General features: G+C 49.6%; 3 protein-coding genes across 4 annotated transcripts; all 3 read right to left on the bottom strand.

Moving 5' to 3' along the window:
• Positions 1 to 43: 43 nt before the first annotated feature.
• Positions 44 to 7,004, bottom strand: LOC122382047. Of its 2 annotated transcripts, none has more exons than XM_043366926.1 (7): positions 5,742 to 7,004; positions 4,643 to 4,810; positions 4,221 to 4,307; positions 1,658 to 1,795; positions 1,220 to 1,366; positions 630 to 713; positions 44 to 278 (listed from the first exon to the last, which is right to left on the bottom strand). In XM_043366926.1, exons 1-7 carry the CDS (start codon positions 6,262 to 6,264, stop codon positions 271 to 273), a joined length of 1,155 nt encoding a protein of 384 aa, XP_043222861.1. In that variant the 5' UTR covers positions 6,265 to 7,004; the 3' UTR covers positions 44 to 270. The 2 variants fall into 2 exon arrangements, with proteins under 2 accessions (XP_043222861.1, XP_043222862.1); XM_043366927.1 differs by having other exon boundaries at positions 4,221 to 4,304; positions 5,742 to 6,531.
• A 792-nt stretch (positions 7,005 to 7,796) lies between these two features.
• On the bottom strand, positions 7,797 to 8,849 carry LOC122382004. The gene is made up of 2 exons (XM_043366843.1): positions 8,275 to 8,849; positions 7,797 to 8,145 (listed from the first exon to the last, which is right to left on the bottom strand). Exons 1-2 carry the CDS (start codon positions 8,847 to 8,849, stop codon positions 7,797 to 7,799), a joined length of 924 nt encoding a protein of 307 aa, XP_043222778.1.
• Positions 8,850 to 14,430: 5,581 nt separating this feature from the next.
• LOC122382003 lies at positions 14,431 to 19,507 on the bottom strand. Its single transcript, XM_043366842.1, has 4 exons — positions 18,899 to 19,507; positions 16,739 to 17,229; positions 16,264 to 16,437; positions 14,431 to 15,914 (listed from the first exon to the last, which is right to left on the bottom strand). The coding sequence occupies exons 1-4, from the start codon at positions 19,499 to 19,501 to the stop codon at positions 15,569 to 15,571; spliced, it is 1,614 nt and encodes a 537-aa protein (XP_043222777.1). The 5' UTR covers positions 19,502 to 19,507; the 3' UTR covers positions 14,431 to 15,568.
• Between the last annotated feature and the right edge of the window lie 1,466 nt (positions 19,508 to 20,973).

Here is a 20,973-nt window from a genome sequence, read left to right as displayed (position 1 = left end):
ATAGGATTTTTCCTGATAGATTATGCGTCCGGAAATTGCAATGTGACCGTTGACGGTGATCATTTATTAATGCCCTCAATCACATCAATCAGCTGTCAGCTGGAGGCCGAACCCCAGAATCCGGCAGCTCCGGAACACATTCCATTCTCTGGCGGAATTGGCTGGACGAGGAGGCATCTTATTGGGGTCGCTGGGCTAGCTGTTGTTGCGTGGCTGCATGGAGCGTCCTCCTGTCATTTTACAGTGTTTTCCAAAGAATATTTTTTCTTGCTACAGGGCTGTGGAAGAAAACAGAGTCTCACAAATAATGTCACCACGTTGCCTTGTTATAACGGTATGGTGCATTTTATGGTTTTACTTCGACCGTCGTATTTTACTTCGACGTTCAACCTAACTTTAACACCACTCATGACAGGAGTCAGGGTTTTTCTACTAAAGTACCTATCTAGTATCTAATGTATCTAGCTAGTTGTGCTGAACCTAAATGGCCCAGAAATTCTAGCATTGTTCCTGTAAATTATTTTTCGTAAAAGATGTGATAAGTATTCCAAGTTGGAAATGACGTATGCACTTATCCATGATGCCGTTCAACTAGGCAAATCGGTCAGTCTCTGTGGACTGCAGCTCACCTTTACAGACCGCCTCCAGTCCGATCATCTCACAGCGGGTGTTGGACGGACAGTTGCGGTTGGCGCAGGTGATAAACGGCACCACTGGAACGGTGTCAGAGTGAGTACTCACGTGAAACGGTACGGTATTACAGAGTGCAAGTATGCCGGCCTGCTGTCTGCACATCCTTCAACTCTATACAAAAGAAAAACATTAAGGAAAAGTAGTTTGACCGGAAACATTTAAACAATTTAAAAGACTTAGGTAAACAAATATTTTAAAATAACTGAAGGTTTGTTTTCAATAGTTAAAACACTATTCGTTAGAATTGTCATGTGTTTGCTATTGAAAAACAAATCTGAGTTCCCTGACAATTTGGCAAAAGCTGCCTGAGATCAGTATCCACACGTTTCTATAGTGTTGTATTGGGCTTTAGTTGCATGTTTCCTGAACACGGTGATAATTTTCGATTCCTCCGATATACCCTTCTCACCTGCCTGCTACCCCTGAGGCCTCCCCTGCTCCATCCCCGCTGTCCGTTCCCTCCCTCTCCTCACACCCCTATACCGCCTCCTTACCCCCTGCTCGTAAAGGGTCAGTATCTCCTTACCTCCTGGCTGGCAGACCTTGCCGCAGGCGTTGTCGCAGCACTTCAGCTCCGGCGAACAGTCGTCATCCACCTGGCACTGGAATCCACAGCGGGTGGGCGGCCTGGCCACCGCCCCCGGGCAGAAGCCCAGGTGCTGCTCCTTGGACGCTGCTCGCGAGCGGTCGGAAGGGCGGGGCTGTTATTCGCTTTGCTATAGTGGGGAATACTGGAGGGCGTATCGTGCAGTCAATTATTTACCATGGATCTGGAAATCCAGGATTTAATGTTAATATTGTGGAACGTCCTGGTTTTCAAATAAAACCACAAGTTCGTTTTGAACACTGGTATTCCGTGCTTAATCTGAACTGGCTCAAAAGCACAGGATTTGACTCTGATTGAGTTTGGACTGTCTCAGACGCGATTATAGCTACTAAACTCGCTATCGTCATCGACCCATACCGGGGTCAACGCAGAGCCGGTGGCAGCCGAGGTTGCAGCACAGCTTGTCGCCCTCGCAGTCTGTGTCCTCGCGACACACGAGGATCCGGTTCGAGCAGAACTGGCCGTGGAACGGACACTGGCCCGACTTCGAGTGGCCTGGAGAACGGGGGGGGGGGAGGTATCGCCAGATGTCACGCGGGAACACTGAACATGCTTATTTTGACTTGAACGGCAAGGCATCGATCAAATGTGACAGGCATGACAAAGTATGGTCACTTACATGGTTAGCGTCATAGTATTCCACGATAGATCATACCACTTTTTTCCAATTTGACACCCTCATCTCTCGGAATTTGACGAGAATTGGTCTCAGGGGTAATCAGGGGCTCTGAATCCACCTGTAACAATTTCAGGCTTATCAGATAAGTATTTTTTGAGTTATGGTGTATAACATTTTTTGGATCTTGCTTTGCAGCGCTAAGTTTGGCGGGCTGTAACTCTAAGACGGATTATTCAAATGCCAAATGTTATACAACATTGAACTGGCAATGAAACAGAGATTAATATGCATTTTTGAAATTTCAAAAAATACGCTATTTTTGATATATGACATATCGAGTTTTCTTACATTTGTATTTTTTGGACTCTGGGACCAAATTTTTTTGAATTTATATTTCTTTAAAAAAATATTCGGCTCATTGTTAAGAAATATGCAAAAAATTAGGAAGGTGTTCTTTCTATAAATGTATTTATTTTACGTCACGATAACGGTTTCCAATAGTAATTTCGGGAGGGGAGCTTACAAATGGCGTGGTAAAGCTGCCTAATGACATCACGGGTTACTGAAATTTCAATTGAAGTCTGAGTCATCTGAAAAAAAGTGAAAAGAGGATTCATCCAACCCTCTTTCTTATAAGCGCGAGGGTGAAAAAGGCTGTTTGGTTCTGACATTGTTTTGGACGCCAATGACCATAGCTGTCCGAGATGAAAGTTACAGGACGCATACATGGTGTCCTCCAGAGGTCTCACAACCTGTATATCTGGGAATTTTTCAAGGTTACATGAGGTCAGGTCGGTCACGTGACATCACTGTTATAAATCAATGGGGAAATATAAAAAAACTGTTATTTTGGCGCCGAGAATGATCTAAAACTATCTCACGTACATGGTATCGTGATTTCATGCACTCCTTGCAAAGTCCAATGCTTCACTTTTGCATTGTTAACCTTGCGTGACGTCATTTATGACGTCATTAGGGTCGTACTAGTTTTTCGTCAATAACTCCCGATCAAATGGAGCTAGAGAGTCGGGATAGCCACCAATGGACTTGGGAAGACCTTCCGAATCGAATGATATGCCATATGATACCCTTTGCCCAGCTTCGTGACCTGAGGGGCTCTGACCTGACCTTGACCCGAGGTCAACTACTTAAGTTGACCTCACCCTAGCAAAAAGTATACCATTCGATGCACCTGAGCTAGGCGAACACAATGATGCCAAAATCGCGGCTCTGCGGCCATTTTTTGCGAAGTTATTTACTAAAAACCGAACCCGTAACTTCCGTCACTTGACCTGACCTCAGACGCTACCGGTTAACCTGAGACCTTAAAATCGGGTACCAATCGCTGCGACTTGTAACGGCACACACGCTCGTTTTTTCCGCGAGGCTCTAGCTCTATTAGAAGCGAAACTGCGTGCTGGGGTCGTATCAACCCCTCCGAAACCCATTTTGTTTGCGGGAAAATGAGGAACTTATAGAAAGAACACCTTTCTAATTTTTTGCATGTCGATTTGCAATGACATGAAGTTAATTTTGAAAAAATAAAAATGTGAAAAATTTTGGTCCCAAAAGTCATTAGAGGCAAATGAAAAAATATTAAGGTTTTTTCTCAACAATGAAATTTTTTCTTTCGAATTTTTAAAAAGTAATATTAATTTTTGATTCATCGCAAGCTTAGTGTTGTTTACTTTTTGTTGGTTGCTTAACCCGTTCTTGAGTTATAGGCCATCAAACTCACCGTTACAAACCGAAGTTAAAAAATGTAATGCAATATAACTCAAAAAGTTTTGATCTGAGAAGTCTGATATTTTGCCAGGCGTCTTTGGGGCCTATGATTACCCCTAGGACCGATTTTCATTAAAATCTGAGAGATGAGGGTGACGGGCCTGGTACGATCTATCGTGGAATGCCCCAGTAGTTAAAGTGGGGAATATGAACTGAATTCGATCCCTGTATAATAAATCCTATCAGTCTTCCACCTTTTCTGTATGGGTCATTGGGTCGGTGCGATAACGGCACCTCATTCGTTGCACGGTCGGCTGTGAACTTTAGCTTGCGATTATGTCCGCTAGGTGGCGGCGGAGTTAAACGCCTGAATGTAGGCTGTACCGCAAAGCAGCTAGCGTGCCTCGCTAGTCAAACGCCTTTTCATTGCATCCGCCTCGCTATCACTGAGGTTTTTCATCGATTTAACATGATTATTGCCTTTGAGCAAGGGCCAGCTCGTTTACAAATCGCCACTTGCTATAATAAAAACTCGTCTGGCACTACCCATCCGCGGTCCGGTAAGCGAGGTCTTACCGATGCAGGTCGGTCCCGTCTCCAGGTCGACGCACTCCTCCCCCGGCCGGGCGCAGACAATTTTATCACACGACGACGGCTGCACTACTGTGAAACACACCACACAGGTCACAGTCAGCTATCCACACACGATCTGATCACACGACGACAGCTGCACCACTGTGAAGAACACCACTCAGGTCACAGTCAGCCACGTGTGATACGATCACACGAGTCACACGACGGCGGCTGCACCACTGTGAAACGTCACAGGATGTTAGGAGAGATAGTCAGCTTGCTTAATCTTGTCGCATAAAGGCTATCCATCTATTGTAGCTGCGTGACTGGTTCATCTCATTATCTGAAATAGACAATTGCCCCCTCCCACGGGCTGCCACGTTACGGGGAACATATGGCTTGATTTTTTAACTTTTAAAACTCACCGGCATTCACACATTGCAGTCCGCAGTCCAGCGCGCAGCATTTCTCCTGGGGGCTGCAGTCGACGTCTGCGAAGCACTCTTTGGGCGCGGCCTTTACCAGCCGACAGGAGCGGATGAGCTGGCGGCGCGGACAGAAGCCGGGGTGGGCCGAGCCCGGCTCCAGAACCACTGCCGAATCAGGGGAGGGAGGGAGGAGGGGTCATTAGACGGGGGCGGACAGAAGCCGGGGTGGGCCGAGCCCGGCTCCAGAACCACTGCCGTGTCAAGGAGGAGGGAGTCAGAAGGGCTCTGCTATTCCAACCAGGGCTGGGAGGATCCAAAATAATATCCTTGACTTATGCTCCTTAGGCGAAATAGATATGTCCTTGACGAATATCATTTTTGGTTGAATAGATGTTGAAAATACCATGCAATCTCGTCCGGCTAAGTTTAGCTGTCCTGACTTAGGTCCGAAAAGTGACTTGCAGTACCTACAAAGCTTGCAGGGGCACTTAGTTTACCGGGCGAGTGGAATTGATATATTGGTCCGGGGTATTCTTATCAGGCAGTGAGGGACAACGTGCACTTTGATGTCTCCTCTGCCGACATTCCGAGTTAGCTGCTCTGTTGTGATAAATGCTCTCAAACTGGTTTTGGCTGCGATTGAGTTTGATGGCGAGGCTATTTCGGCAAAAACCGGACTGGGATGGGTGTTTGCGGACGAACCGTCAATGTACAATTTACCATATGCACTTAGCAATGACGGGTTTGCACTTGGCCATCTCCGATATGTCAATCAGCGTGTGCTGAAAGGTTGTGATACATTCCTGATTTTTCATCATCGATCAGCTGAGTTTAGTGACTTGGTGCCAAAATATATCAGGTGTACTTTTTGGAAGGCCTTACCAGAAACATAGGGTAAAGTTAGCATACCTTTTGGCATCCTCTGAAGGTTGTAACGGGACAGTATTGGATTGATATGCCTGAGACGTTTGGCTTTGATCATTGCCGATTCGACAGCAATTGCCCGTGATTGTAAATCTTACCACAAAGAATAGGTATGTTCACCCGACCTTTTTTCAATGCAACAACTAGCAATCACAACCATTCCTTCACTTACCTGCCAGGTCCGTGTCGGGTCCTGTCGCCTTCGGCGGCGGTCCCCTCTCTCCCAGTGAGAGCAGCGATCCTGCAGATGACGAGATGATGACCTCCCCGAGGCCGGCGTCAGGTCCCGTCGCACCCACCGAGGGCAGAGAGAGCCCCAGCTCGCCAGTCGAGGGCAGAGAGAGTCCCAGCTCTCCGGTCGAGGGCGGTGACAGCCCCTGCGCGCCTCCTGATGGCGGTGACAGTCCCTCCGGCCCTCCTGATGGCGGTGACAGCCCCTGCGGTCCTCCTGATGGCGGTGACAGCCCCTGCGCGCCTCCTGATGGCGGGGAGAGTCCCTCCGGTCCTCCTGATGGCAGTGAGAGCTCTCCAGTGCGTCCCGGCGGCGGTAGATACTCCCTCGGCGGCGGCAGGTACTCTCTCGGAGGAGGCAGGTAGCCGTCGGCCAGGACAGTCCCCCGCGCCTCCAGCGGCAGCTTGTCAGCGCCGCACAGCGCCACCAGCAGCGCCGACAGCGACAGGGCTAGGGGGATCATGCTGGGGGTGTTTCTCAAAGGAAGAGGATCGAACTAGGCTGCTTGAATTAAGCCTGGATCACTCGATTGGTGTTGGAGAAGGATATATTTTGCACACGTCTCTCCAAATCACCGACCGAAGTTCTCAGCACAGAATTCAAGGAAATGCCCAGGAAAGGTATTGGAAAACTGGGATCAGTCACCCTTGTGACCGTGTGATGACAGGCGAGGTCGGCTTGGAGAGAGCCGCGCGGGTCTGCCGGCGGCTGCGGAGCGACTGTCGGGTGCCGGCCTCTCCCGTCCACCGCCGGCCGGACGGGAGGGCGGGAGGGCGCCCACCTCCCCTGAGTGGAGGGAGGGAGCCGGGCGGAGGTCAACGACGCGCCGGCCGGCGGCGGGCGGAGACGGCGGCGGAGGCCCGACCTAGGAACCTGTTCTCGTCCGGCCTGTGATCGGAGCACCCGGTGGTCGGAGTCCGCTACCGGTCGGTCGCCGCCCGTCAGAAATGATCAGAGGTGCTCAGAGGTCAGAGGCGATCAGAGTTGCGGCGCCGCAACAGCTGCGTTGTTGTTGGCGCACATATAAGAATAGAGCTGCTAAGCGGTGTTGGCTATTTATCGTGAACAACAAGATTCCACTCCGTACGCTACTTGTTAGAGAAGGTCGCTGTACTTTGTCTGAATATTGAATGGCTTTGTGATAAAGATCTCTTTCTACACACAAAAAAAAAACTATTGTTGCATAAAGATCGCCGTGTTTGACTGCAGATTAAAGGGCCAGTATGTACATCATTGACATTTTGATCATTGACGAAAGTTTTAAATAAACAGTCATTGTTTACGCACAGTACCGATGAATTTTGCACATCGACTAACCATTTTGTGAAATGTCGAAGCATTATGACAATCTGACAGTGTTTTGCCTATGACGAACATTGTGCTCAATGACAAAGAGTTATGCAGAATGGTTAAATGGAGTCCAGCCTGTTTTGCCGACCGTCAAACAGTGATGCACATCGCCGATGGGTTATTCTGTATGACGCTTGTCCAAACTGATGCCGAAATGGTTATGACGATTGGCCATCGAACAACGCAAAAAGGTGTAGTCGTTCTAATTGTAAATACGTGGTCGGAGTTCGTTCGTTGTATTTGTAGTTCTCATGGTCGTATGTCGTGGCGAAGTTTCGACGGAAAGTCATCTCATGGAACGATGGAATGAAAACACCGTGATAATCATGGCCATCAAGAGCGAAGCTTTTTCGGTTGCCTGGCTCAGCGAATGGCCTGCATGCCCAACGAAATGAAACCTGAGTAGCCAGGCTCCAAGTTTCACAAGCGTTTGTCCTTTTTTAAACACCAACAGTCCTTCGGAGCTCTAGAACACAAAGAAACGCTGAGTCCTGCGCAGCGCAGCAACATACCTACCGCTTCATAGCTATCGGGCAACATAAGCTATTAGTCAGCACTATACACCAAACAGTAAAGGCAATGCATGGCTAATCCATCAATAAGGAACACGAATACGAGTCTGCCGGCAGGGGCTCTGTCCGGCGGTCACCACTTCTTCCTGCCGTAGCCGGCCTTCAGTTTGGCCTGGACGATCAGGTGCGCCTGCCGCTTCATGACGGCCCGCGTGGCCATCTGCACGTCATCGCCAGTGGTGTCGCCGTCATCGGAGGCCGGCGCCGCCACCAGCGCCGGCGGCTGCCGCGTGCTAAACTTCTCCTCCGAGTGGGTAAGCGAGAACTTGGCGCGCGCCGCGCGCTGCAGCACCTCGTCCGGCTCCTGGCCCTCGAGCCGCTCCATCAGTTTGGAGACGCCGGCGGCGGCCAGCCGCAGCATCTCGGTCAGGTAGGCGGCCGTCTCCAGTCGGGAGACGGCTCGCGGCGGCGCCGGCACCAGGCTGGCGCGGGACAGAGACGTCACCAGGTACTCGAGGAGCTGCCGCATGCGGGCCAGCGCCTGCGTCACCCGATTGGCGGCGGCCAGCGCGCTCCAGTCGGTGCCGGCGGCGGCGGCGTCGTGCGCGCGCCGCCGCTCGGTGGCCCGCTGCAGCACGCCGTCCGCCGCCGCCTGGTCGTGGAAGACGGCCGCGTTGCGCTGCACGGTCAGCTCCTCCATGCGGTGCAGCAGCTGCACCTTCTTCACCTCCATCTCCTTGACCAGCGACTGCAGGTGCTGCGAGGTGTCGCGCTGCGTTTCGAAACACTGCACCACGCCCTGGATGTCGTGGCTGCCGGTCACCTCGCGCAGCAGGTTCGTGTCGCTCTCCATGTCCTGCAGCTCGCTTATGAGGAAGCTGTTGTCGAAATCCTGGCTGCCCTCGCGGTGCTGGTCGGACATGGCGTGCCGCAGGGGGACTGACTCCTGGTACATGAAGTACGCCTGGATCGCCTTACGAAGGTGAAGGAACTCGTGTTTCTGATCTTCTGCTAGCTTCCTGTAGTGTGTCATCCTTCGTGCCAGGTGCTTCTTCTTGGAGTGGTTGTCGACCTCAGCCTTAATGGTGTTCGCGACAGCATGTGTTTTTCTGTGCTGGGCGTCGTCTAACGAGTGCTGCGTGGCGGAAAGTTCTTCTTGACTGTTTTTCAGGAGTTTCTCCACCATTTCCAGAGAAGCATTATTTGCGAGCTGTTCAACACCAAGCTGGTCGCGAACATGCTTCAGTGTATGCTGTAGTATCTCGGCCTCAAGGATCCTCTTGCCAACATCTCCGATATGATTCTCTAGCGCTAAACATCTTGTATCGCCTACCGGTCCCTCCAGCTCCAAAAAGGCAACGTCCTCAACCGTGTCGTTGAACACAACCAATGTGCTGTTTAATTGATTCTTCTTTGTACGGACAGCGTGTTTCAGTGCATTGAGCTTGTTTTTCAGGTCGCTTGTTTGAAAGTCTACCTCTTCATTCACATCTCTGGGCTCTTTCTCTTCAAATATCTTGCTGCCATCGTGATGGCCTTTGAGGGCTTTCCTTACCAATAATTCATTTTTGCCTGGGCATAAGATAGCAATTCTTTTGGACATAATATCTTCGCGGAGCTGTTTTATGAGCGCATCATTGTGAGCTTTCTGTTCTTCTAACTCTTCTTTACATGTTCTTGTTTCACCAGCATGAAGTTGTATGAGCTTCCTCAAATGTGCCAGGGCCTCCTTTGGTGGGATGTTTAAGCTTGTTTTAAATTTATCAAGTGGTATACACACTCTGGTGCTATAATCTATCGGTCTTAGCTTTGGTTTCTTGAGCAGCATTTTGGAAAATGCGACAACTTCCTTAAATTTAAAATCGACGCCGACTTTACTTCCAACGAGCTCAAGTCAGTGTCAATTCAATTCTTTCCAACAGATCTCGAAGCCTCGAAGCCTTTTGAGTACATGAATTGAAAGCAAACAATCCGAGTTATAGGATAACCTTCTGAAACGTCAAAGCCATGCCGTGTGAACTATGGAGCAAACAACCCGATACCCTATTTGAAAACGTGGATGGAGGCCTATTTCGGAAGTCGAATGTGGTCGAGTCTGGTCGAGTCCAAGTCGAGTCGAATGTTTTGTTAATGCAAAATCACGTCACTTGAAAATGATAAAACGGTCATGAACGGTCATTTTACAAAACGTGACATTAATCTAAAGCACCTCAGTCAATTTTATTTTCTTCTTCTTTTGCGCTTGATTTTATTTGACAATGGGAATGAGGACTTTGACTATCCTTCGGTGTGTGCGTTTTTCCTGCGGACGATCAGCATGCTCGTTCCTTTGAGCAAAACAGCTACCTATTTTTTTCCTAAAAGATGCTTCAACATTCCAATTAAAAGCTGAGACCGGAAATCTAGCTCGTTCACTATGTATCTTGGTCCGATCCACAAGTCCATCTGCTGCCAACTAAATCCTGCCCATAGCGCCATAGCAGACATATTTGACAGGACATTTTGGATAGGTATCAAGTCTTCTTATTTCCAAACATTGTAGCTATTGTCGCAGAATAGGTTCACACTTCAGAGGCCAAAAATGGCATGGATTGAGAAAGCCGGATTCGGAAGCCATTCCATTCCATTAGACCTGGCTACAGCACATGTGCATTGAGCCATTGAGTAGCCGATAGTGGTGAATGGGTACTTGAACCTTCGGAATTCGGATATTGTCCAATGTCCAAATCGGAATTTGGTTGGACAATGACAGCAGACTTTGGACAACATTGGACAGTCACTTGCTACATATCAGCATTTCTTTAAGTAATCGTGTAGGGTAGGGTGGGGTAATTTGAACATGTGGGGTAATTTGAATATAGTGTGAATAGCACAAAATTACGGAAAATCCATAAGTGGCATGACAATAAGACCGATGAGAGAAATTATCGTAACTAAACGGGCTATCATATGAACGGGGTTTAAAGTTTCAGGGAACGAAGATGTTGACGCACAGTGTAAAAAATCAATTTCGCAAGGATAAACGCCTAACAACACGTCATTGCAACTTCATTGCAGCGCAAAATCTTGCATTGCTAGCGCCTAATACGCAACGGCTTTTGTTGTACAATGACCACTGAACTCTAATATATACTGGAAGGAGCATTGGTGACTTGTTTTTGTCTATCGATTTCCGCCATGTTGTGTATACCAGAAATATAAATTGCATGTACGGTAGCAGAGGTGCAGTTTAGTGAGAGGTACACTGCTCAAAAGTGCTGCTGCTTCATGCTTGCAGTTTGATTGCAGTGATCAACTTTTCAAGACTTTGGTATACACAACATGGCGGAAATCGTTAGACATTCTGGCCCATATACGGCCAAGGCGAGTGCCTCCCCCTGACAATGACCTAATCAGTGCCTTCAATCCAAGAAATTTGCTTTTGAACCCTGTTTTTAAAAATGGCAAAGTAACTTTTAGCGTGGGGTAATTTGAACATAGTGTGAGAATTTCATTGAAGACAGGGATAGCTCCGAAAAAAAAAACAACGCTCCCAGTTTTTTTTGCCAATATTTTCGACCCAAAGCAGTAGCAGATAAGTGATGCCAGTTTTAGAAAATTTACGTCTAATATCCGTCTAATGTCCGGCATTTTCGTTGATTTTCCGTCCAAAAATGCTAAAGTCAACCATTTGTCCAAATATGTCCGAAAATTATGCAGCTATCAACACTCAAAACATTCATTTATATTGCTTATCATGTAATTTTACCAGCAGAAAAGTGTTCATTATATTAAGAGCTTAGCTTTCCATTCGCCAATCAATGCTACGCACGATTACTTGATAAAAATGATCAAGTGTGGCAGGCGATCGTCCAATGTTGTCCAGACTACTATACCTTTGTGCAATCAATTCCGAATTGGACATTATAAAGAATCGGAACTCCGAATGTCCAGGTTCCGATTGGCACCACTATAACAGATGAAGAAAGGTTTGGTGGAGTTTTTATCAAACGGGGATGCTAGACGTTCTGTTAATTGAAGAGAGGCGAATTCTGTCAACTGACCGGTGTGCAGCGTGCAGATGTTGATGCTCTGCAACCGTTATTTTTCAAGTTGTTGTGTTGATTTTTCAAATGAAGGTATGTTTAGAATTGCTTTGCCTATTCGTTTATGGGTCAAACAACATCGGTGCTGGCGAGACTATCGTTTCTATGGCAGGTAAAGGCAGTATGTTCAAATTACCCCACGGTGGGGCAATTTGAACACACCGTGACTTGGTGGAAAAGTGATGCTATGCTTTTCAAGGTATGCTCGGCTCGTCCAAAAATGAGGCTTGCATGTTGAAAGCAAGTGACACATGCGCTACTGAAACAGTTTTTCTTCATCCAGGGTTGAGCTGGAATTTGGTACAACGGAGAAGACGTAAAAAAAGCTACGCAATAGTTAACACTCAACACTGTTATTTATTTTAATACCCTTTTAATATGTTATTACCAGCTCAAAAGTGTTAATCATATCGAAAGCTGAGCATTCAATTCGTCAATTAATGTTATAGGGTAGTGTGGGGTAATTTGAACATATTTTTACTAATAGTAAAAATATGTTCAAATTACCCCACACTACCCTATAACATTAATTGACGAATTGAATGCTCAGCTTTCGATATGATTAACACTTTTGAGCTGATAATAACATATTAAAAGGGTATTAAAATAAATAACAGTGTTGAGTGTTAACTATTGCGTAGCTTTTGGACATCTTTGGACAAATGACTAGCCAGAGACGCGGGAACCGGAGGGGGCAGTGGGGGCATCTTGTCCCCCCCCCCAACTTTGGAGCGGTGGGGCGGTGCCCCCACAACTTTGAGGCGGAATACCGCACTTTTCATGCAAATGTTTTCTTTTTTTGCTGAAAAAGTCAAGGAATGAAAATAAGTGGCCTGAAACCGGTGAGAAAACTAGATTTGAGGGTACCTTAGGTTGATCTCTATTATGGTGTGCCCCCCAGTCTTAAAGTAGTTCCCGCGCCCCTGTGGCTGGCTTGGACATTATTGGACGGACAGTCGACGTAAGATACATTTTCTGAAACTGGCACCACTAGTAGCCGAGGATCTTACTAAACATTAACCCTCGCGGGCCCGGGGGGGGGGCGTTTTTCGCCCCCCCCTGGCGAATATTTGCGATAACTCCCGAACGCTTAGGGATAGGAAGGCGAAACTTTCAGTACCTTTTCTCCCATCAATTTGACATCTTCTGAAGTAAAAAATTTGGACCTAGCCCCCTTGATGACGTCACAAGGTCCATTTTGCTAGACCCATGCACGGCAAACTTCGGCGTCACAGACGCAAACTTCAAATAGCTGCTAAAAATAGAGTTTTAGAGATAAAGACAAATTACGAGCACGGCTGTGTAGCGTTTGACCTAGAGAAAAATAGAAAAATAGTTTTGGTGACCTGAGGTCAGAGGTCAGGTCAACGACCCTGAAATGTGGTTTTAGTTTTTCGCAAATAACTTCGACAAAAATGGTCCTAGAGCTACGGCAGTGGTACCATCGCATTCGCCTTGTCAAGCCGCGTCGAATGATATATATTTTGTTCGGAAAAGGTCAAGTTTCATGTTGACCTCATGTGACCTCGAATGACCTCTGGTTGACCTTGACACATGAAAGGTCGTTTATGATGGATTTGTACCCGCTGATCACGAATCTGGCATCTATTTTCCTCTAAGCCTTCATTTAGAGCTTCCGGATGGCAGAATTGTCTTATTTATTATTACTAACTTGAATCAGTGAAATAGCCTCTAGCAGGGATACTCTTCTGTGACCTTGACCTTTGAGCAGCCTTGTATCGTAAGATGAACCACAAATAGGGAACCGATAAGCCTCAAAACATTTCAAAACATCTTGGAAGTTAGCACGCAAGATGTGCGAAAAAGTGCCAAGTTTGAGGTCAATTTTGAGCGTGACCTTGACCTTGACCTTTGATTTGGAGCACATTTTCAGAATCCTCAGATTCTCTTCTTTCGTTTGACACCCAATTTTGCCGGTTTGATGCAGCCTGCCGTCCTCTAGAAGGCTTACTTTGATATCACTACACATGTGCCGGTTTTGGCCTTTGACCTTGACCTCTGACCTTGAAAATTGACCTGAGGTCAAAAATTTTAGGTGCATTAGAATCGTCTCGTAAGGACCTTTCGTTTGGTATCGCTTTTGTTTCCGTAGCTCTCTTATTTACGGAGTTAGACAGGGGGGCGAAAAACGCCCCCCCCCCCCCCGGGCTGCGGTGGTTGGGATTACCCCCCGGGCCCGGTCGGGTTAACAACAGATTATAGCAGACCAGCTGCTTTTAAACGGTTACCTGTAAAACACAACAGCAAATACTAAAAGCCAGATGAACCTGAACTAACTTTCAGAATCGATAAAACTCCATCCCTCTCTCGCACGTACGACCTTCGTTCGCTTATGAGCTGCTCTCAGTTTAGACCGGCGGGCGCTTGGGGTCGTGGGTTCTTCACCGATCGGATTTCCTAGGAAAGTTCCCGGATGTAATCCAGGCGATGTGTTCCCAGCCAATCAGAGTCACGCCGATCCTTCCTCGTCCTCTGATTGGCCGCCCCAGTCTCCATTGCTCTCAGTGGTGAGGTACGGACAGCCAACGAAAAATCAGCATCGGTATCCAATCTCACGCCAACCTTCTCGGCTTACCGAATGGTCACGGCTCACGATAACCCCGATTTGTCATGAGGACTACTCGATGCACTTTGCAAGATGACTGGAACCAACAAACGACAATAATCTAAAAACGTGTATTTTAGAAGCCGTTTATAACAAACAAGCAACAGAAGCGTGCCTTTTCGCTGGCTACGCTTGCCCTGATGTCAAACAATGAAAGCACTTCTGGTGATAGGACGAAAGAGTTCTTTTCTTCCTACTTGGTATAGGTACTCACTCAGTCGAGTAGTATTTTCCAAATACCACATGTAGCGACGTAAGGTTCAAGTGTCTTCAGACGCTTGCTGCCCGCACATGCTGATCATCCCGAGACCGGTCCAATTCAGGGGAGCAGACATGTCTAACCTCTCGACCGATTGGGCCCGCTCTTCAGATGCATACCTACTACATTAACGGTCGGTGTCCGAACCTCGCGCAGAGGATGTTGATGCGAACACTGGCAGTCTCCTCCTAATAACAATCCAATCTACATGGGAGCACATGGGAAGGTAAATGCAGGAATGGAGGGTGGTGGTGGGAGGGCTCTCTTACACACGTCTGTGGAGGTCAACAAGGTCACGCGGAAGTATTTACAGTGGTCAGATCAGACGCTGGGATACTAGCTCGTGTCTCATTTTAGCTAGATCACAATTGTATTTATTTATCTTTTCTTATTGTTGGATGCATTCCTTTGGTGAGACCAAAGGCCCTAAACACAAGGGTGAGACATTCGCACTTCAGTCTCGCTCGGTAGGTGACCTAAAGATTTACAGCAAAAGGGGATAGAAGAACACGGCTAGACGCGGCCCCACCACTGTACCGTCTCTAACCGTGAACTCTGACTACAACCGGTGAAAAAGAAAAACAAATTACCTCATAGTGACCTCCCACTGTGCCTGGAGGCACATTCTACGTCCCTCTCGGTCGTTCGTTGGTATTTTCTGTCACAGCATCTTTCGAGTCCAACTACAGCTACCAGTGCTGATAGTGAAAGCTGCAACTCCGTGGGAACTAACAAAAGCGTTCGTGGCTATGTTTTAAGAAACAGAGGAAGCTTCTGAGAATCCCGTGCCGATCTAGTCGCTGTCCGGGCCGGCGCCGGTGCCGGTGCCCCCCGCTGTCCGGCCGGTGCCAGCGCCGCCCGCTGTCGGCCGGACGCCCCCGCTGTCCGACCTTCAGTGGCGCCGCCAGTCCGCCCCCGCCGGCCTCCGAGCCTCCCTAGGCGGCGCCCACGGCCTTCTTCAGCTCCTTGGTGACGCCCATGTAGGAGAGCATGGCGTCGTAGTCGTTCTTGAGGTCGTAGAAGGGCCGCTTCTCGGGCCAGATGGCGCCTGCGGGCGGCGCGCGCCGCTGCGGCGGGTCCGGGATCGGGTGGTTCTCCAGCCACGGCGGCACGTACACCTTGTTGCCGTCCAGGCCGAGGTACTCGGAGTCGGCAGCGGCGGCGGCCGAGCTGCGCAGCGCCGAGCGGCCGCGCGCGCTGGAGCGGATCTCCTGGGAGCTGGTCTGCTGCTCCGAGGAGCTCATCTTCTGCACAGAGACGGAGCGCACCGAGCGCAGATACCTGACGGGCAACACCGGCGGGCGTCAGTGGATGGCTGCCTTAACTTGGTGACTGAGGCTCTGGCGGGGGCTGACGAGTTATACCGTTATATCGTAAGAGCTGGTAAGTTTTTCGGGGCAAGCCAAAGTGCTCCAGGCAGATGTGGATAAATCAAATACATTTCTAATGATTACATTCCCAGCTACGTTAACTCATTTAAAGGATGAACATTGATTGATGTGAAACTCCATCCCTATCCCTAGCCATAACCTTTCTTATTGCTGAATGTAAATAATCCTTAGCTGCTAAGAATATTATCTAGACGGCATCGTCTCTACGTCCTCTCTCCGGTTTACTCCTGTTCGCTTACTTGGAGGCGCGGCTGGCGGCGGAGGCCTCCTCGGCCGAGACCAGCGCGTCGCTCTCGCGCTGCAGTGAGACGGGCCGGCGGCGCGGCCGGGTCAGCTCCTCCGGGATGTCAATGTCGGCGTACGGGTCCTCGCTGAACGACGGCGTCACGGCGCGCCGCGACAGAGACGACGCCCTGCGGAGTGGGAGAGGGCGCGTTAGCGAGCGGCTATTTTGTGATGGACGAATATGCGGTCCTCTGTAGCTGGGAGGGAACTCAGTGGCTATTCGTTAAAAGTTGCAAAGCATTTTAATCGTTTGCACAGATGCCCATAACACACATACGCTGCACGTTTACGTGGCTCATGGGCCATGGCACATTTTGTCGATTACATATGTTGTGCGGTACAGTCTAACCAGCAGGTGTGCAGCGGCACAGCCTATACTGTACCATATTACGTTTACGTGCCCGCCTGCCTGCTGTGTCGTCCACCGACCTGATAGCTCTGGCGTCGCGCTCCATGCTGTCGCGGGTGGCCTGCAGCCGGCTGACGGAGCTGGCGCGCAGGGAGCGGGCGCGCGCCAGGTGCTCCATGCTGCTCTCGGCGGCGTCCGCCACCGACTCTATACGGCTGGCCGAGGAGCGCCGCTGCGCCGACCCCGACGAGAACTCGCCCTTGTCACTGCGCATCTTGCGCAGCAGGCGCTCGTTGAGGCCCTGCTCGTCGTCGAGGCAGCTGGGCCGGCGGCGCGGCCGGCTCAGCTCCTCCGGGATGGCGATGTCGCCGTACCAGTACTGCCACTCGTCGCCGTACAGGGTGTCCGAGCCGGGCCAGAAGCGGGCGCGCTGCGGCAGGCTGTAGAGCGTCTGACGGTCCACGGCCGGGTCGTAGAAGGAGCGGTCGACGGCCGCCTCGGCGCGCAGGGAGCGCAGCAGGTTGTTACGGCGCCCCAGCGCCGGGTACAGCGAGGCACTCATGGCGGCGCGCTGCAGGCGGGGCCGGGTATCAGCGACGGTGGGCTCAGGGCTGTGTCGGGCAGGGGAGGGGTCGTGAGCCGTTAGCCGGGTACAGTGAGACGTGCTGTAGGAGCGCGGGGGGTAGGGTGCCCGTTCCGAATTATGGGTTTTGATCGGGGTGGGGCTGAGGGGAAAGGCATGGAATATCCTCCAATTGACCGCTCGTCATGCTGTTAAACGTTACGGATATCTATTTTACCTTTCAGTCACCCAGCTCGACCTTTTTATATGAAACGTTTTCAATGCATCAATACAATGGCTGAGCTTCTTTTTGTTCGTTATTCGCTACTGTTAATAGAAAAAAATACCTAATAATAAATGCTACAGTCTGGCAGCACAGGCTGTGCCTATAGTAGTGGCAAGGTGCAGTTTATGCAAATGCGGTACGGTATCGATTTAGTCTGGACGTGCAAATTAGATACCTATCCTTATAAGATAAGTGCTCAATGTCCACCGTGTAAAAAAGTAGGTATCCTCCCTCCACTTCTCCATAACAGCATGTTTGGGTTTCAACCGTATATTTTCGTACAAACATAAGGCAAACATACAAATGCTTGGACTAGCACAATGGCAAGTAACGGGCAAAACTATGCAACTGGTGTTACAAACAAACGGCGTCCTATCCGTGAGTATAAAGCACAAAGGCGCGAGTCCGTCTGTCTGTCAATCATCTGTAAGTTCTGTAGTGGATTAGTTGTGTACCTGTATTTCATCACTTGTAACCAGAAGCTAAAAAGATATGTAGTCAACGTCAGCATCTTAGTTATTTTACAAAAGTATTAGGCAATTCTTTTGTGATTACAAATACAGACCGACGGCAGAAGCTGTTAGACACTAGGCAGTGTTTTACATCAGTAGGTAGTCTTTACAAGACCCATATGTACCCAGCACTGTTCGGTTATTCAAAGTGGATCACACTCTTAGTTTCACCCGCATCATTGGTTAATAGTAGCGTTAGACGCAAAGGGGAACCAAGTTCCACTCTGTTATAAGCGAACATAAAAGTAAGTAGCAAAACAGCGTAATAGAACAAAAAGAAAATAAATACGTAACAAAAGTCAAAACACTGACATAGACTAGCAGTGAGGATAGAGAGGTTAATGGAAATGTTATTAGCAACTCAATAAACGCAATTTGTGTCTCCATTTAATTCTAGTCATACAATCTTTGCACTAGATTGTGTGCTCGAAATCGTCTCATGATCTCATCTGGTTTAAACTGTTTGGGACGATCGTCTACATAATCATCAAATCGCCACGATAACATTTTACAACCGGACATATATGGTGGGGGTTGTTTTCTGATTTCTCTTAACCAACGCCCGATTTGCAACTTCCGATGAACAGTCATAATTCATATGATACTTGATAGAATGAATGCAAAATATAACTATCGGAGCAAGCGTCATCGTACGGTCTTTCATCCAGCGTCCTTTAATCATTTTCCGGGGTAGTTTTGAGCCGATATTCTCAACACCAGAATCATTCGAGACCGTCTTTACCGTTCTGATCCGTGCGATTGCCACTCATCTCGGCAGTCCTCCCACTTCTTTCCACCGAATCTCCAACATCGGCTGTAACCTCCCGACGTCTTCTCCCCGTCTCCGTCTGACGCGCCGGCCGCGCGCCTCTCAGTTCGCGTACCGGACCGAGCGCCTGGCCCTGGTCGCCGACGTCTCCTCCGAGGCAGCTACCTTCTCTGAGGAGACGGCGGCGCTGACCCGCGCCGAGCTGACCTTGGCTGAGCTCAGAGCCGCCTCCTCGCCGTCTTCGCGCACCGCCAGCGCCGCCGACGCCGCCGGCGCCCGGTCGAACAGACCCATGGCCTCGAAATCTGCGTCGATCTTCTGCAGGGCGCGCCGGGTGCGTGTGCCCAGGTCCTCGCCCGGCTCACCGGCCAGCGCCGACGGCCCGTTGGCCTGCGCGCGCGGCCGTCGCTTCAGTGCGGCAATGAACTCCTCGGCTTCCAGATCGGCATCTGCGAGCGCGGCGCGCCCCTCCCCGTCCACCGAGCCGCCGGCGAGCGGTCTGCCGGCGGCCGAGCCGAGCGCCAGCGCGCCCACGTCGCCGTAGATGGGCTTCTCGACGAACCGTTCGGCGAACGACTTTCTGCCGGGCGGCGGGCTGGCCGAGCGGAGCCCCTGCTTGCGGTCCAGGTAGGCGAGCATGTCCTGGTAGCTGCTCTCGCCCACCTTGTAGTTGTAATCGTAGGTGTGATGTCGGGGCCGACGGTAGCGCGACATGGCGGACACCTGGAACAGAGGCGCCAGTCAGTGACGGGCGGCGCGGCCGGGCGGGCCGGACACGGCCGGCGCGGCGCGGCCGGCCGGCCGGCGTCACCGGCTGGCGCCTCAGTCCAATGGTACACAGTAGACAGAACACAGTCTACAGTCCCAGCACACAGCACAGTCTACAGTCACAGCACCGACCATAGCCACAGTACCGGCTGGCGCCTCAGTCCCAGCACAACACAGTATACGATACAGAGCCCCAGCACACAGCACTGCGCACTGTCGTACAGTCTCAGCACACAGCACACAACACATTACACAGTACATGGCCCTAGCATAAAACCATAGCATACGATTGGTCCCAAAAGTTCGCAGTCACGGCAGACAGTGGAGAACAATGTTAAATTTCACAGTACCTATACAAAGACGTGATAACCGAAGGTTTGTTGTCAATAGTTAAAACACTATTCTTTAGAATTGTGTTTTTCTATTGAAAAACAAATCTGAGTTCCCTGACAATTTGGCAAAAGCTGCCTGAGATCTACGCAATTCTCAGCGAAAAGATCACTGAACAATTCGGAAGAGATTATCAATATCGTTTAACAATTCACCATTACAACTGCGCCGTAACTCATTGCCCTGGAAAATGTGAATTGTTTGCCACTGTCATCGAGAACTGGCAACTCTCCCAGCTTGACTTGATTAGGTATGTCTGTTGATCTCATGTCTGTTCTCATAAAAGATTGATGCGACTTCTTATTTCAGTGAGTCGCAGCAAGCAATATGCAGACGATGAAAGCCTACCGGCATTGAAAGATGTGCGATTGGGCGAAAAGATTTTCGAGTTGAATTGTAATTGAGCAAAGCATTTGGGTTCTGTTGTCGCATCAGCCGTGTTACATGCTGCTGTGGCTGCATAGTTATGTTGATATCGGATATGCCGCATCACCATTTTAGTTTGGATTTATTCAAACAGCGGTGTTAATTCTACCTTCATTAATTTTCCCGTTATTTTTCTGAAGCCTGACCGTCGAGGAGTTCTTCCAGATCATCTGCTGAAATGGGACGACTGCCAAATCTGCCGCCCACACTAATTTCGCTGGCAGAGGCCGGTGTTGCGGAATCTCAGAACGCCACGTTACCAGTTCCAGCCGGTCTCTACGTCGTATGTCATGTTATTAGGAAGTCACAAGTCTTCAATTGTGGTCTGTCCAGGCACGCGGCACGACCTCCGAGTGATCTCAACCACAAGACATTGCTATCGGTCATCGTTTGAGATAACGGGTTGTGTACGGGTGGCGAAGGTCAACCTCGTGTTCCCAGTCTCGTCACGGCACAAATCCTCTGACATGTGACAGGAGGTGCGCAAATCCGTGTTGTGACGGCGTGCGCAGCATCGCTGGGGCGGCTCACTGTGAACGGTTAGGCATGTCACCCTCTCTAATTGCCCCTCCGCCACTCTCTCTCCGCCCCCGTCCCCGCAG

Source organism: Amphibalanus amphitrite, unplaced genomic scaffold (assembly GCF_019059575.1).
Source record: "Amphibalanus amphitrite isolate SeventyFive unplaced genomic scaffold, NRLGWU_Aamphi_draft 000132F_arrow, whole genome shotgun sequence".
NCBI lineage: Eukaryota > Metazoa > Arthropoda > Thecostraca > Balanomorpha > Balanidae > Amphibalanus > Amphibalanus amphitrite.
This window is presented reverse-complemented; position numbering and strand designations above follow the sequence as displayed.

Bases quoted from the DNA above. Each gene is read 5' to 3' on its own strand.
- LOC122382004 (XM_043366843.1), bottom strand. From the start codon at position 8,849: ATGGTGGAGAAACTCCTGAAAAACAGTCAAGAAGAACTTTCCGCCACG. The intron at 8,146-8,274 runs GCGCGCGCACGA...GTCCCGCGCCAG, and splicing joins CAGCGGGCCACCGAGCGGCG to CCTGGTGCCGGCGCCGCCGC.
- LOC122382047 (XM_043366926.1), bottom strand. From the start codon at position 6,264: ATGATCCCCCTAGCCCTGTCGCTGTCGGCGCTGCTGGTGGCGCTGTGC. The intron at 1,796-4,220 runs GTAAGACCTCGC...CCCGTTCTCCAG, and splicing joins GACGGGACCGACCTGCATCG to GCCACTCGAAGTCGGGCCAG. The intron at 714-1,219 runs GTAAGGAGATAC...ACACCGTTCCAG, and splicing joins CAAGGTCTGCCAGCCAGGAG to TGGTGCCGTTTATCACCTGC.
- LOC122382003 (XM_043366842.1), bottom strand. From the start codon at position 19,501: ATGTCGCGCTACCGTCGGCCCCGACATCACACCTACGATTACAACTAC. The intron at 17,230-18,898 runs GCGAACTGAGAG...CCCCGCCTGCAG, and splicing joins CCAGGCGCTCGGTCCGGTAC to CGCGCCGCCATGAGTGCCTC. The intron at 15,915-16,263 runs GTAAGCGAACAG...GTTGCCCGTCAG, and splicing joins GCCGCCAGCCGCGCCTCCAA to GTATCTGCGCTCGGTGCGCT.